The sequence below is a fragment of the Thamnophis sirtalis genome, unplaced genomic scaffold, assembly GCF_051295495.1.
Source record: "Thamnophis sirtalis isolate CommonGarterSnake01/CBP01778 unplaced genomic scaffold, rThaSir2_p1.2 scaffold_1, whole genome shotgun sequence".
Taxonomy (NCBI): Eukaryota; Metazoa; Chordata; class Lepidosauria; order Squamata; family Natricidae; genus Thamnophis; species Thamnophis sirtalis.
Window position 1 is genome coordinate 34,876,339 of NW_028261381.1, and position 16,897 is coordinate 34,893,235.

Genomic DNA, 16,897 nt, shown 5'->3' on the forward strand with positions numbered 1-16,897 from the left:
CACTTTTATTGCAGCTGAGATATAAAGAACAGTACCATAAAACAAAGGACAAATATACCACAGTATTGAAAACAGCAGATCATGACAGGATCCAGAATCTCAAGCACCTCTTTAGTAATGTGAGTATTTTTCTTTTTAATGCTATTCTTGAGTTATGATAGCATAATATAGGCGGTATATCCAAAAGCATTCATGCTAATGAATATAAAATTGTTCAAGTTCTGCCAAACCCAGAAGTCTCTTGAAATTACTTTATGTGCACACTTAAAAAAAAACAGATTTTGGCTCATTGTTGCTCTCGTAGCTTCTTATACCAATATAAAGGTAAAGGTTCCCCTCACACATATGTGCTAGTGGTTCCCGACTCTAGGGGGCGGTGCTCATCTCCGCTTCAAAGCTGAAGAACCAGCGCTTTCCAAAGACATCTCTGTGGTCATGTGGCTGGCATGACTAAATGCCGAAGGCGCATGGAACGCTGTTACCTTCCCACCAAAGGTGGTCCCTATTTTTCTACTTGCATTTTTACATGCTTTCGAACTGCTAGGTTGGCAGAAGCTGGGACAAGTAACAGGAGCTCACTCCGTTATGTGGCGCTAGGGATTCGAACCGCCGAACTGCTGATCTTTCTGATCGACAAGTTCAGTGTCTTAGCCACTGAGCCACCATGTCCTCTTATACCAATATATAACAGCCAAAATGAGAATGTGAGGATTACTTAGTATTGACTTCTCTTCCTCTTAGGCTGGCTTATCTAGGATAGAACATAGATGGGAGAGAGGGTGTTATTCCTTTCATTTTCAACCAACTCAAGAAGATTAAGAGAAGATAAAGTTATATGTGAAGGAATATGTAGTTCTGGGTTACATCCTGTATAAGATTGATATGGAGTTGTATGTTAATTGCTGACAAATTTTGCTTTATGCCATCATTGGCAAGAATGCTAAAGATTCAAACCTTTGTTCTATACAAAGAACAAAACGTATTCTATACTGTGCTACCGTTTACAAGTATTCCTTGACTTACGACCACAATTGAGCCAAAATTTCTTTTGGTAAGCAAGACAATCATTAAGTGAGTTTTGCTCCATTTTACGACCTTTCTTGCCACAGTTGCTAAGTGAATCACTGCAGTTGTTAAGTTAGTAACAGGGTTGTTAAGTGGACCTATCTTCCCCATTGACATTGCTTGTCGGAAGGTGATCACCTGTCCCTGGGATACTTGGCAACTGTCATAAATACATGTCAGTTGCCAAGTGTTTAAATGACCATGGGAATGCTGCAACAGTCATAAGTGTGAAAAATGGCCGTGTCACTTTTTTCAGTGCCATTGTAACTTTAAATGCTCACTAAGTGAAAGGTTGTTGTAAGTTGGTTTATTCGTGTCAGAAGCATTACAATTAAAATAAGGCATACTGTATGACATAAAATTTAAAAGATAAATCTGGTTGTAAGTTGAGGACTACCTGTTCTACACTGTTGTTTCATAGATTTTGTCTCAATTATAGATATAACTGTTTCTCCTTTCTTCAGAATGTATACAAGAAACTGTGGGAGAAAATCAAGTCCATCACTTATAAATTGCCTCCTGATGCTGTGCCTTTTGTTCGTGCTAAACAGCTGAAATATAATGCCAGTATTGTAAGTATACCTAACAATGCATTTATAAATCTGCTTTAGAAATAAGACATGGTTCCTATGTGGTTTATTTTTCTTTTCTTTGCCACTAGGTGAAATATCGGGAAGAGTATGATAAATTTAAAGCACTCTACACTATACCTAGAGGTGTCCAGGATGATCCCAACACTGCAAGATGCTTAAGAGTTGGCAAGCTGAACATTGATGTAAGATATTTTAAAAAGCTATATTATTAAACATTTCCTACTTCTCCAAATGATGAAGAGTCAAGCAGAAAAATTACAAGCCTTGATTCCTTTGGATTTAGAGACAGACTTATGTTGCCAAGATATTTTAGGTCAGCCAAGACTTATATGTGTTATATTGCTATAGTTATATTAGAGTTAGAGTTAAACTCCTTAGAAAATTATTACAGATCATATTTAGCTGGGAAGCTAAATACTAATAATTAATATACTATTAATTAACTTTTCTGTCTGAATTTCCTAGCGTTTATACAGAGATGTCTATGAAAAGAACAAGGCTAAAATCCATATTGCACCAGACATGGTGGGCATTGTGACAGCTAAGAAAACACAGAAGAAAATCAGTGAAGTTGATTATCGTGTGCATCTCCATCAGTGGGCTAGTATTCCAGATCCTCATGCCAATATTCTTGCCCGAAAAGTCAATAATCAACTTAGTGATGTAAGTCAATTATAACACCTTAGAAACAAACATTGTACAAGGACAGAAACAGTATGAATAGTGGCATATACATTTTATACATTGTAAACTATACTAATTTGATTTTAATGCAACTTAATTAAAACACAAGCTGAAAGTACGATACTGATGTATAACCATTATATGTTGGTTTAGATTATAAAACAACCATGAATATTTGTAAACCTAGCATCAAAAATAGACTCCTTATTATCAGTTCTTGATGGAAGTGGTATAAGAATTGTATATAGTACATATTTTTATGGGGACAATGTAAGATATTATATAAAGGACCATTTTTTATTTTTCTAGATTTAAAGACCACCTAATCCCAGAACAATTCTGGGTCACTTACATTTTACAAAACTTAAAACAATAAAAACAAGAAATTATGTATACTTGGACAAACTATGCACATCACCAAAAACTACAACCAACATCATTTTCTGATTTGCAATGGAACATTTTAGGATCTCATTTTATAGCAAATATTTATCAATACAAAATTTCCATAAAAATACTAATTTGCCCTATACAATTGTGGGTTCTTTCTCACTGCATCTCCATGCCTGCCTTTTGCTCCATCTCAGCAATGAAGCTATTTGTGTTGTTGCCATTACACATCTTGTTTTGAGGGCAGGGACTGGTAGGTTCCTGGCCCTCCTATCCTCTTCTGTCAGAGTCACCCATCAGCAGAAAAACCAAAGGTCGGCTGCTGTTGGTCATTTTGGGGTGATAAGCGAATTAACCTTATAAGTATTACTCTCAGAACAAAATAAAAACAGAGTGGTCAAAGAGATCAATGAAAAAAGAAAAGCAAAAATGTGGCAAAACAACCTATAGAGCAGGACCGTCAAACTCGCAGCCCACAGACCAGATGCGTGACACACTGGCTACGCCCATGCCCGGTTTAGCAAAGGGGGGAAGTCATGTGACGATGCCGTAACAATGCAAGTTTGAGACCCCTGCTTTGGAACATTCAAGCAAAAGAATGAGGTGTACTTTGGGAATGAAAGAAATTAATGAGGTAAAAAGAAAGAAGCCAAAAGGCAATAAAATTATAAATGTAGAACCTTGTCAGCTATCTCTTCTCATATTGATGAAACTAAGTACCATCAGAGAACTAAAGGCTTAAGAGCAGCAGACACAGAGATTCCTTGGATGGAATTGAATTTAAAAGGCTGATTTAAACCAATTAGCCCCTTTTTTGAGCTTCCTGCTTCTAGTAACTATATTTTCTTCAGATGGCAGAGGCTGATAAAAAGAAGGCCCAATTGAATTATATTCTGCTTGTCTTTAAAGACTTTTCAAACCAGACCTGATAAGCATAGATACTAGAAAGACATGAAATTAACAATCAAATTAATCTTGTCGGTGATATTCCTTCCAGGCCTGGAATTAAATTAATAGATTATTTTACATGAAATAGCGCTGGATCCAAGTTGGAAAATTAATTTTAGTTGATAGATAAAACATTCTTGAGATTGCATGGAATGAATCCTCACCCTTTCTCTTTTAATTTTAATATTTCAGTTTGTATACAAAGATGATCTCAACTGGCTCAAAGGCATTGGCTGTTTTGTTTGGGACACTCCTGAAATTCTTCATGCTAAACATGCCTATGACCTTCGCAATCTCGTAAGTATGGTCGGCAATTTTTGATTGCTTCAAACCTCTACCAACCCAACAGAGGTGGTTTGCAATGGTGGGTTGCAGGCGGTACACCCTGGTACGGGCATACCGGAGCCTGCCTGGAGCACTGGGTACCGTTCCGGTATGGTGCTCTGGAGGGCCCACCCACCCGCCTGCACTCCTTACCTGTCTTTAAACTCTTTGATGCTTCCATGAACGTGCATGGCATATACAGCACCTGCGTGACGTTCCGCCGAGCAGCTGGAGCGTTGGGGAGGCTCGCGGAGGTGTCGCTGGACCATAAGACACATGCATGTGTGCGCATGCTGCACCTGTTCATGTGGAGGACTCCGGGCCCCGTTGAAACCATATCGGTTGCAACGGGATCTGGAACCCACCATAGGTGAGTTGCTACCAGTTTACACTGGTTTGAGTGAACCAGTAGTGGAAATTGGACTAGGTTGCCGGACTGGTAAGGACAGCAGGCTGGCCCAGCCCCCAAACCAATTCCCCAGTCACACATGCCATTGCTGGCATGTTTTTTAGTTATTTTATAATTTTCTGTGCATGCGCAAAACAATTTACAGGTAACTGCACATGCGCAAGCAATGTGCGCGCTAAGCGAACCGGCAGTAATGCCAGCAGCAAACCACCCCTGCAACCCAAACATTTTCAAATGCAAAAAACATCTTTCTAACTAATTGGAAGGAGCCCAGCAGATGAGGCATCAGCCATCTTATCCAAGATGGTTTTAATTTTGCCAAAGCTATTGTTGCTTGCAATTTTCCTTTGCATCCTTTCTTCATGGAAAAGAGGCTCCAAACCAGATACAACTTGATGTGTTTTAAGAGTGCTACTTTCACAAAAACGATTAAATGGATTTTTTAATAAAAAAAATAGAATGACAAAAAATGTTATCTATGTATTTTTCCCCTCTCACAGCTCAAATACAGGGCGGAGGCAGAGAAAACGAAGAGCAAATATTCCGTAGTCACACACACACCTCTCTATGATCAAAATGTGCTCAGTGGCAAGAATCTGAGTGAAGTGAGTATTTGCATTTCTGTTCCCATCAGCTTCTTCCTCTTTTCTTTAATGATCATGGCTTGGATTTTTGCTAACATGCTTAGCATGGTTTACTAGTACTATGTCCACCAGCCAATCAGCAGCAATTGAAGAAACAGTTCAAACCTGCAGCTGGAAATAGTTCAGGAATGGGTCATCTTCCCATTTCACTCTCAAAACCATAAATTGCTTTCAGAATGATCTAGTTTCATTTCTTTGCAATTTTATCAACCAAATAGAGCATGTTCACAAATACTGCAGAAACTGAATGGGGATTGATTTTCCCCCAGTGCAAGTCATTGCATAGCTACAGAAAAAAACTACAGCAACAGAAGATTTTTTCCCCTTGTCCTTGCTTTTACATCTAAGTTAGATGCATAGGAACATTTTATTTTTCAGTTTATTTAGACCTGATTGAACATCTATCTATATCATAAGTTAAAAGGGTCCTTGTTTTTACTCTATGTTTTAGGTTGGTTACTACATTTATTGTTACATATGAAGTTCTGGTGTGGTTTTATTTGTTACCGTGAATGTTTTAATTTGTTCTGCTATGTTCTATGTAAGCTACCAAAAGCCTTTTCGATTGCCGCAAGGTAGAAATTTTATAAATAAATCAATAGGACTATTTTTTTTCTTTATTCTTCAGCAAGTGGTTGAATAGTCCATACCTGATGACTTTCCAGGCAAAGTAATGCTGTGTCATCAATGTTTATGTACCGTAATCATCATAACTGCATGCAGTGATTCTAGTTATAATTTTTAACAAAAATATAGCAAAGTAAATATATTTCCTCTCCATCAGCTTTTTGTCACACTACTTCATAATTCACTATATTTCTGCACCATCTAAAACTGTAGATCAGATGCGAGATGGATGGATAGATGGATGGATGGATGGATGGATGGAAGGAAGGAAGGAAGGGATTTTTTTTTTTGAGATCCCCTCTCCAGCATTAGGATTTTTCTTTGAAACTCTACTTTTGCTCTCTCTAGATCTGATTGATATCTAACCAGTGCATTTAAAAATAAAACAATGAGGAAGCTTTTGCTAATATTCAACATAGCTTATTTTGTTTTGTCAATTCTTAGGCTGTTTACCGCCATAATTATGTGCATCATATCAAAGGGAAATATACACCAACAAATAAGACAGTGGATCTGGAGCGGGCAAATCGGGCTTACAAGATACAGAGTGAAGTAAGTACTTGGATTTTGGCTCTTGGATTTTGACGATTTTAAAAAAGAGGGAAGGAAGAGGTTTGATTGAATTTGGAGTCATGAAGCTGCAGAAGAAAAACAGCAATAATAATATACAAATAATACAGTATCAAATATAAAATAATTATAGTGAGCCATACAATGATCCAGCTGTTTAAGGTATTTGGGGGTCCTCTCTTTCCTGCAAAAGCTTTTCATATGGTATAAAAGTTTAAAGTGGGCTTCATTAGTGGTGTGATTTTGGCTACCTTTTTGGGAAGTGAGATTGCTAGTAGAAAGTGTACTCTCTCAACTCATGATGACAATTTGTGGAAATATTCTGTTTTCTTGGCAACAAAATAGAAGGGGTTTGCTACTTCCTTATTTCGGAATACTGTTCCTATTCTAAGTTACAGTCATAGGATTTTCAGGGGGGGTAGGATGTCTGTCTATCTAATAGTTACCAGATCTGTCCCTAATCCTTAGGTTTTTGAAGATCAACCAAGGCCAGCAGGGTGCGGAGTTCAGCACATTCACCTTTTTCTAACCATAATCCTAAATTTAGCAGACTGTGGAATCATAGAGTTGAAAGGGGGGCAATTAGGCCATCTAATTCAACCCGTTCTTAGTGGAAAACCTAAATTGAATTGTATCTCTATCAGATTGGCTTGCTTCTGCTTGAACCTATCATATCAAGAGGAGATCACCACTTCCCTTATTTAAATGTTATTACCATTGAGTACTGCAGTTAAAAATGGCTAGGATTGCATTTCTTGATGTATATTTTCAATTTACCAAACTCAGTGTCAGGGTTCTAATAGCATCCAAAAGTAAATCACAGTCCAAGGCAAATTATTGCTCAAAGTTCCAATTTATGAAGAGAGGCATGTTGCCACATCAGGGAAAACCTGAATCTGAAGGCTTCCCGATTTTCCACACCCAATGGGGAAAGTTCAAGATCTTGCCCCCACACCCACAAGTCCATCACATGGTCCAATCTTCCATTGCCCTATTGGTAGTTCCACCCATCCAGTTCCGGTTAGGTGCAGAGGTGCAAAGACAAAGGATGACCTTGGCTTTCTAGAAAGAATTTTGTTATGGCTACATAGCATCTCACTCCTTATAATCCCCCCTCCCATTTCCCACAATAGAAAATGCATAGTAGAATAATAGAAAGTGTGGCAGGCCAAAGATCCAAAAGAAAAGATGGCTGCAGGCCTGGCAGTCAGACTGTGAAGTTCTGGGCGGGGGGGGGGGTGAGTATGGGCTGAGCCTGGTATGACTTCTGCTTGTACAGTGCTAGAGCATATCCAAAGTTGATTCTACAAGTTTGAAGTTTCCCAACAATTGCCTTAAAGGGTTTTGCATATTGTTATACATTTTAATTGTTATTGATTTATTCATTTGATTTTGGCAGCCTCTCTACCGGAATGCTGGCTTGCATGCCCTTCCCACTGGATACAAACTCCCACCAGATACCCCTGGTTTCAAGCATGCTAAACATGCCTACTATATAGGCAGTGATGTAAGTAACAGTTTAATTAATTTTTAGTTTCAGACAGAGAGAGACAAAATGAGAGAAATACTCGGAGTAATATTAAACAAGATACATTACAGTTGGAGGTGGGTTCCTACTGGTTCGGCCCTGTTCAGTCAAACCAGTAGTGTTTTGGCAGCCTGGGTCACTGGAACCAGCAGAGACCCAGGCCTGCCATGCCCTCGAACCAGTTCTCAATGGGGCGCCATCTTGATTTTCGGTTCCGCACATGGGCATGACAATTGTAATTGCATAAATTTAATATTTTTTTCTTTTTTAAACATTTTTAAAGTAATGCTGGGAGCTGATTGCAGTAGCACCCAAAATAATTCCATAATACAACATTTATGCTTATTCATGCTTAAGAGTATAGAAATAGCTTTTAGGCATGAGATAGCATGCACATACATATCTAGTCTTTTGTTAGCTATAGAAAACTTGTGTTATATTGGAAAAAACTCTCATTTATGCAAGAGATTTTCTGCTCATGTGAGGACCTCTGTATAGCAAAGCTACTGTATCACTATAAGATTTGTATGACTTTATATTTAGGATAAGATGAAAAACTTTATCTTACCGCAAAAGAAAAAAAATCACAATTGTTTCAAAAATCTGTCATATAATTTTCATTCTGCTTTAAATGTACATATATTTCTAAAATGTAATTCCAAGCATCTTTCTTTTATTGATTTCTTCTTTCAATTGAGTCAGATAATTTTAAAAGAAATAAAAAGGAAAATAATAAAATCATAGGTTTCATTAAAATATTCAAATAGATTAAGAGAAGTATTGAGATAGACAAACATGGCATAACTGCAATTTGGGGTCTTTTAACTACCGTATATGTTTACATAAAATATTGGTTTCATTATATATAATACATGATTCATTTGGTTTTTTGGTTCTATTTATTAAAGACACCTGAATCTGAAGTCTATGTATGCATTTGTTTTTCAGATAAAATATAAAGAAATTTTTGAACACATTAAGGGCACTGGTTACAATTTTGGGCCCAAAGCTGTTCCATTTGTGCATACAAGGAAAGTCAATAAAATCCTTAATGAGGTAAGTAATGAATGCATTTTATAAAACCAACATTGCTATGATACAGTACTTGGTTTTATAAAACTATTTGTGATCACTGTTGGAATCTTACTTAGGAATCTTACATTAAAAACTGGTGCGCTTTTGTACAATGTTTATGAACTCATTTTAGATAAAGCAGATACAGTTGTCTGCTAGAAATATTAATGGTTTTAAATGGTGTATTCTAATCAATAACTTTGAAAACCTCATAGTTGTAAGTTTTTGCAACGAAGAACTGTATATGTGCATAAAACCTGCATGTCTACAAAATAGTAAGGAGATTAATGCTCTGCTTCTTTTCTCCATCAGTTTTAATGCATTGACTGAGCTAGTAAATGTTTTCGGTTTATCTAAATGGTTGGGAATATGCTATAGATTTTGTGGGGAGGATGGGCACCATGGAGAGTGTGTCCATTCACAATCTGTTTGTATGGAGAGCATGTCCAGTCACAAGTTTTTGATCCTATAGAAAGGTAACCTGATGAAAATAACAGTTAAGTAAACTTTTTGATCATCTACATACTTAGCAAAAATTGGATCTGAGCATTAAAATAAGAGGGTAATTTTTTTAAAAAAATTAAAGAAAATAATAAATTATACCTGAAATGGCCAAAGTACTCCAAGTAAGAAAGTACAAAAGAGGAATGATAAACTGCTTTTTTCTAAAGTTTTTTTTAATTTTAATTGAACATCAACACACAAAAAAGAATCATCCTTCATTACATCTTGTAGAAAGCGTGTCGATTGGTTACAAATAACTTTCGTGCATTTCTTCCACAGTCATTACTTATAGTTCATATTAGATTATAAACTTTAAATCAAAAATCTTTGTATATCTTACTATAAAAGTACCATAATTCTCATTTGACTACAATTATTTGAACATGCTTTTACCTCAAATCATTCATACTTAAAGACACAACCACATAATGGCATTCATTAGCTATTTCAAAAAATCCTTCAATAACATTACACCTTTATGACATCTTTTAAGTAAAAGTCAATTAATAAAGTTTCTAAACCTTCCCCCCCCTCTTTTCCCCCAACTCACTGTTTAGAATTTATATCCAAGTTACTTTTGCCAATACCATAGCATGTATATATTATTAAACAATGTCCATTGACATTTTCTTGTTGTTATTATACTTGGCTAAAAATCATTTACTATTTATGTCCCATCTCCTCTCGTCAAACCCCACCCCCAAAGGAAAAAAAATCTTATACCTTTGCGACAAGATCTAAATAAAAATTTGTTAATAAAATTTATAGTTCTTTTTCCCAAGTCACAATTTGCAATTTATATCCAAATTGCTTTTACTAGTTTGCCAGTACATGTATATATCACTAAGCTGTATCCATTATCATTTCATTATTGTTATTATAGCTAATTTGTTAATGAATAAAAATTTAATAACAATCTAAAACAATCTAAGAGTTACTAAATTCCTACTTATTGATCACCAAAATCAACTAATTTTTTATTATCAACTTTAATTATCAACCTGTATCTTTTCAGTAACAAAACAGTCTTATCTCTCTTGCCAATTGTGGAGTTAGTCTTCTTTTTATCTCCTTTATAAGGTTTTTATAGACTTCTCTCCGCACTTTGTTGCTTGAAGGATCTCTCAGGTAATCTCGTTGCCCTCCAGCTGCTACTAAAATTAGCTTGTCTTTTGTTGTCATCTTGCTTCTGAAAAAAATTCTCTTCTTAAGTCCATCATCATTACCATTTTTTTTCTTTTGTATCTTGGAATCTGGGGTAGAGCTCCAATTCGTTGAATACCCTTTTCCATATTCCCTTCTTTCCACTTTCACCCACATTTGCTCCATTAATAAATTTATCTATTGTCTTGTCTTTATCTTCTATATCTTCATTCTCCCCTTTAATTTTTGGGGCTCCAACCCCATCATCTTTTGCTGTGAGGAAGACTAGTCTTTTCAACTTCTTCTCAATTCTCCCATATCCTTCCAATAGATTTTGAATTCCAGCCAAGATATTTTGGAATTTTAAGGTTGCCTCATCTAAATATTGATCCATGTTTCCCAAAAAGAAGAAAGAAAAAAAAAACTAATAGCCAGTGCCACTCTAGCCTTTCAGGCCTCTTTTTTTAATTTTAGGTTGACTTGAACACAAATTCTTTTATGCTCTTCCAAGGAGAAGGTTTCTGGTTTTTTCCCCACTTTCTTTCCCCTGCCAAAATAGTTCTCATAGGCACCTGTGAAAACAATTCATGCCCGTGGTTCTTTATCAGTTTCTGTAAACAAGTTGCAAACCCTTCAGCTACAAAGTCAGTGAAATCAAAGAAGGAAAGAGAAGAGATACATTGTTTCAAAAACTCCAGCCTCTGACCTCTGAGTGCAGTGTTGCTACTTTTCACTTTATAATATTTATCTCTGGCTTACAGGAAACAAAGTTCTTTAGATTTCTTTTACTAACACGTAATAGGAAGAATAGTTAAAATAAGAATGAAGGTTTTAATCCAGAAGTCAAGGAATAAAGCAACAAAAAGCAGCAGAGGAAAAAAATCAATCCGTTCACTTTAAGAGGAGAATTAAGAAACGTTGCGAGCACCTCAATCCACAAAGAATAGTTACAAAGAAAAAAAAAGCTTTCTAAAGCAATCCAATTAGGGTTAATTTCGCCGCTCAATTCTTTTACTTGAGGATCTAATTTGGCTTTAAAAAATTTTTTTTTCCTTTGGGCAGTCTTTCGCAAAATAGAAAAAATACCTCACCAGATGGACTCACTTTCTCTTTTCACTTCCTTCCTTCCGGAGCCGTCCCGACTTCATCAGCCTAGGGGCTGCCTGTTTACCCCCGGCTTAAAGCACTTCCCTTGGGTTGATCAGGGACTTTGCAATGTCCCTGAGACCAGCAAGGCTTCGTCTTCCTGATCACCATCTCTACAGGATGGTTTAGGTCTCAATGGACCATCCAGCAGCAAAAGTGTCAATGGTGGTCTCGGAGTATCGAGACCACACATTGTGACATTACAACGTTGGCTCCTCCTTCTCCCAAGAATGATAAACTGCTTTTGTTGCTCGCTGTAAAGCAATTCTTTTGAGCATGGAGCTTCATGTGTATTCTATTACTCTTAATACAGATTGTCCTTGACTTACGACCACAATTGAGCTCAAAATTTCTATGCGGAACATTTGTTAAGTGAATTGTACTCGATTTTACAACCTTTCTTGCCACAGTTGTTAAATTAGTAACATGGTTGTTAAGTGAATCTTGCTTCCCCATTGGTTTTGCTTATAAGAAGATCACAAAAGGTGATTACATGACCCTGGGACACTGCAACCATTATAAATACACCAAGCACCTGAATTTTGATCACATGATCATGGAGATGTTGCAACAGTTATAAGTGTGAAAAACAATCATAAGTTACTTTTTTTAGTGCCATTGTAACTTTGAACAGTCACTAAATGAACTGTTGTAAGTCAAGGACTGCCTGTGTTAATTTAAGTGGTATAGCTAATTCATGTGTTTATTATTTAGCATTCATGGGTTGGTTCTATCTATCCAAATGATCAGAATAAGTGTTTTTTAAGGAAATACTGTGCAAAATAGATTAAGTTTTAATTTTAATTTTTTATTTCATCCTTTTTCTTTTCTTACAGAGAATGTATCGGGAGGTGTATCATAAAAATAAAGATAAGATTCATACTACACCTGATACTCCACACATTCGCCAAGTGAAAATGAACCAAGAAGCTTTCAGTGATGTAGGCATATTTTATTTATATTAAATGCACAATTTGTGTTGTGTTTGATTTTGCTGGGAGCGGAGAAACTTATTCTTCTTCTCTCTTTATTTTAGCTTATCTACAAGACTGATTTCTTCAAGATGCAAGGACACTTGATTTCCTTACCGTTTACTCCACAAACTGTACACAACCGTTATGTTGGAGAAATTACAAGTGATGTAAGCAAGACTTGTTTTAAAATTTTAGAATAAATTATTGCGAATACATATAGATGGGTTGCAACAAATATTAGGGTCTATGATAATACTTTTTTTGTCTTTATGGTTTGTCTTCCTAAAAAGAATTTATCAAAATGCATTAGAGCCAGTAAAGAGAACATATATCTGCTTCAGGGTGCAATTCAAGATACTAATTGTCACTTTTAAAGCCCTACATGGCATAGAACCAGTTTATCTAAAGAACCATATTTTCCTGGTAACATCTACCTGACCCAGCAGAGCAGGGAGGCAGGGAATATTATGGGTTCCCTCTCCTAAGGAGGTGCAGCTGGTGGAACCCAGAAGAAGGGCCTTCTCTGTGGTGGCTCCCTCCCCTTGGAACATCATCCCTGCAGAGATTAGATTGGTCCCCACTTTGACACTCTTTTCCAAGCTCCTGAAGATCTGATTTTGTCAATGGGCCTAGGGAACCCAGAGTGGAATGGAGTCCATCAAATGGCTTGTTTGTTGTCTCCAAGAGGTCTGGGCAGTATTGTTTTTATTATTTATATATTGGGGCTTTTTATTTTTGTAAGCTACCCAGAGTCATTGGGAGTGAGTGGGCATCCAGAAAAAAAATACAAAGAAAGAAAGAAAGAAAGAAAGAAAGAAAGAAAGAAAGAAAGAAAGAAAGAAAGAAAGAAAGAAAGAAAGAAAGAAAGAAAGAAAGAAGAATGAACAGGGTTAGTTCATTGTATCAACTACAGCTGCTTTGGATACTCCTATGGAAACCTGTGGATTTCAAGATTTTGGACTACAATACACATCAGTCTTGGCTATCTGGTTGGGGTTGTTCAGAATGGAATCAAATAACATGTGCAAAATTATAGTTTTTCCACTCCTGCATTATACAAATGTTCCAATAGAATGGCTTTGTGATTTCCCAGCATTCCAGACCAGTTCAGATGATTGATTTATGTGAAATATATATTATGATATGGAAAAACTATATATTCAATCAATGTCTTTATTTGACAGATTAAATACAAAAGTGATCTGCAATGGCTCAAAGGTCTGGGCTGCTTCCTGTATGATACTCCGGATATGGTCCGTGCACGGCATTTACGCAAACTGTGGGTATGTCATTTCCCCCCAGAACCATGAATACTAGATTATTTTTTGATTTTAGTTAAAAGATAAGACTCAGTATAAGGCAAGATTTAATATTTTTAAAGTGGCATATAAGATCAGTATAAGATCAATTAATTAATTAATCAAGCATATATGCCACTTCAATTTCCATAATAAATGGCTTACAAATAAACCCATAATATTAATATATTTTAAACAAAAGACAACATGAAACTGTACTGACATTCCATTGAAGCTCGGGAATCTTCCTATCTTAGCTTTCTTTTAATCTTCACTTTCTTACTTAATTTTGTGGGGCTAATGTTTGAAATCTGTTTTCCTTTCCAGTCTCATTATGTGTACACTGATGCTGCAAAGAAAGTTAGAGACAAATACTCTGTGGTTCTGGACACTCCTGTTTATAGAAAAGACCAGGAGCTAAAGACCCATCTTAGTGAGGTGAGTTCAATGTATGTATTTTTGTATCTATCAAATTTATTTGCTGCCTATCTCACCAGACATAACTGGCAGTTATTGGCAGACTTCAATCCAGGAAGCCCTCTCTGGCACATGCTCAGCAGCTGTCTAACAACTTTGATGTCAACACACAGTGGAAAGCCAAATGGGCTGCTGAACGCCCAGACACAGGCAATTACATAGACGACCCCACACAAAGAGTGCCAGGTTTTGACCTTCCTTGTCAGCATTGGTCAACTCTGAACAGGATCCGTACCCAACATGGTGTCTGGCAGGAGTTATTGTTTAAGTGGGGTCTTGTGCTCCTTGGCAAAATATCTACCACACTGTGTTTGAATGTCCATCAAAAGCTTACACTGGTCCAATGTCTGATTTTTTTCAACATAGAGCACCCTATTCTTGAATGGCTGGGTGGACTGAACATTAACATTTGAACTACTACCCTGTTTCCCTGAAAATAAGATCTCCCTGGATAATAAACCCAATCAGACTTTTGAGCGTATGCACTAAAATACCCCCCCCCAAAATTACCCCTCCCCAAAAATAAGCCCTCCCCAGAAATATTGCAACAGAGCAGCAGACATGAGGTGACCACTTGCCGCCTCCGATACCTCAAAAATAATAAGACCTCCCCGAAAATAAGGCCAAGTGCTTATTTCGGGGGGGGGGGTCAAAAGAAAATAAGACCCTGTCTTATTTTGGGGAAAACATGGTATAAGTCCATGTATTTGCCATACACTAAATAATAATAAAAAAATGTAGACAATTTGTTAGTTTTCCCACAATGAAAAGCCCTTTAAATTCAAAAGGAAAGCTCACCCCTAACAGAATAGTTGTTTTTTAAGGAACCAACTGAAGAAGAAGATTGGACATTCACTGTGGCAGACAACTGCCAATGAAAAATACAGTCAAGAGACAAGATTCTATTGATACTAATACAAATGTGAAATAGAATTAATGGTAGGACTACTTGCTAATTTTGTAAAGTGCAGAAAATTCTGCACCTTTTTTGGGTAGATATGTGTCAAGTGTGTCAAACGTGATCGTATCATGTGACGTCATGTGATGCATTGTGACTTTTTTTGCCATTGCGGAGCTGGAGTGGGTGTGGCTTGCACATGACGCATCCGGCCTGCAGGCCGTCAGTTTGACACCCCTGATACATTATATGTAATCAGGGGAATCTGTATGCAATCGTGCTTTCAGCATAACAAACCGCATACATTGTAGTTTAGGCTGAGAAGAAGTGCCAACAAAGTTGAATACTTTTCATAGCAGGTAAAAAATAGAAGACTAGGGGAATAAGGACAAGAGCAGAAACAAACCCATTAGATCACAGGTGGGTTCCTACTGGTTCGGCCCGGTTTGGCTGAATCGATAGTGGTATGGTGGCCTGGGTTGCTGGAACCGCAGCGACCCAGGCCTATCACACCCTCCAAACCAATTCCCCGGTCACCGCCGCCATCTTATTTTTTAGTTCTGCGCATGCACAAAACAATTTTAATTGAACTGCACATGTGCTCACACAAGAGCAAACCGGCAGTAAAGCCACCCAGAACCCACCCCTGCATCAGATTAAGTATTGGTTCTATGAGGAATCTATGACTTTGGCAACTGTAGGGGCAGGGGAAACCACGAGCTTACTGAAGGGAAAATAACCAAGAGTCTACTAGAAGAGCAAACTCATGCTCAATGACAAATAGCATAGACAATCAGGCCATCATCTCCTTGGGCCTCCCCTCCTTTTCCATCATAGGCTTTGATAGTTATTATTGGGAAATTATGATCTTATAAATGAATCAATTTAGTTTTGTCCAAATTAAAGCCAACAATTGGTTATAATAGACACATGCTTGCAAAAGTCAAGGAATCTTAGGTCATTTGCTTTGAAGTTAATTCTTATAAGTCAAGTTCAAGGATGAAGGAAATCAGCTACTATTCCATACTGTTTGCAAGTAAGTGCTGCACAATATCTTTGGGCTAAAGGATCTTCTTTCTATTGTAGTCAATGGCACAAGTGAGGTTAGTGCAAGACATTTCCAATAATATCCTGCCCCAAAATGAAGGTGAAAATTATTTTGATAACTTTAGACAGAAATATTGAGCAACGCTTCATTCTAGGAAAAAAGGATTTTCAATGATAAGTTAAATGTTCCACCTTTACTCCAAATCAACTACTTTAAGGGGTTACTTTGTTTTTCTTTAAAGATGGGCATGATTATATGTTTGGGGTTGTCTCACAGTATCATATTCATATAATCCTTTCCAGATTGTATACAGAGCTGCAGGTAAAGAGCAAAAGACTAAGTACACATCAATCCTTGATACACCAGATATCAATAGAGCCAAAAGGGGACAAAAACTGCAGAGCCAGGTATGTACATGTGTAGCTGCTGGTATGAAAGAAGTGTGCAACATTTTCTAATTACATTTAATTTTGTAGTGTTGAGAAACATTGTGCCATCTCCCTTCATATTTTTGATTGTTTATTAAAACATTTAAAGGAAGAGGATAAATAAC

The 16,897-nt window shown here is 36.9% G+C and overlaps 1 protein-coding gene across 1 annotated transcript in view; it reads left to right on the top strand.

Annotated features, from left to right (window-relative positions):
* Positions 1–16,897, top strand: part of NEB (nebulin) — a 221,952-nt gene that overhangs the window by 142,845 nt on the left and 62,210 nt on the right. The window contains exons 129-142 of the mRNA XM_087710553.1: positions 15–119; positions 1,530–1,637; positions 1,727–1,840; positions 2,124–2,321; positions 3,873–3,977; positions 4,914–5,018; positions 6,129–6,236; positions 7,654–7,761; positions 8,731–8,838; positions 12,486–12,590; positions 12,686–12,790; positions 13,808–13,906; positions 14,249–14,359; positions 16,647–16,751. Coding sequence (XP_087566679.1) covers positions 15–119; positions 1,530–1,637; positions 1,727–1,840; positions 2,124–2,321; positions 3,873–3,977; positions 4,914–5,018; positions 6,129–6,236; positions 7,654–7,761; positions 8,731–8,838; positions 12,486–12,590; positions 12,686–12,790; positions 13,808–13,906; positions 14,249–14,359; positions 16,647–16,751 — 1,584 coding nt within the window. The remainder of the gene's footprint in view (positions 1–14; positions 120–1,529; positions 1,638–1,726; positions 1,841–2,123; positions 2,322–3,872; positions 3,978–4,913; positions 5,019–6,128; positions 6,237–7,653; positions 7,762–8,730; positions 8,839–12,485; positions 12,591–12,685; positions 12,791–13,807; positions 13,907–14,248; positions 14,360–16,646; positions 16,752–16,897) is intronic.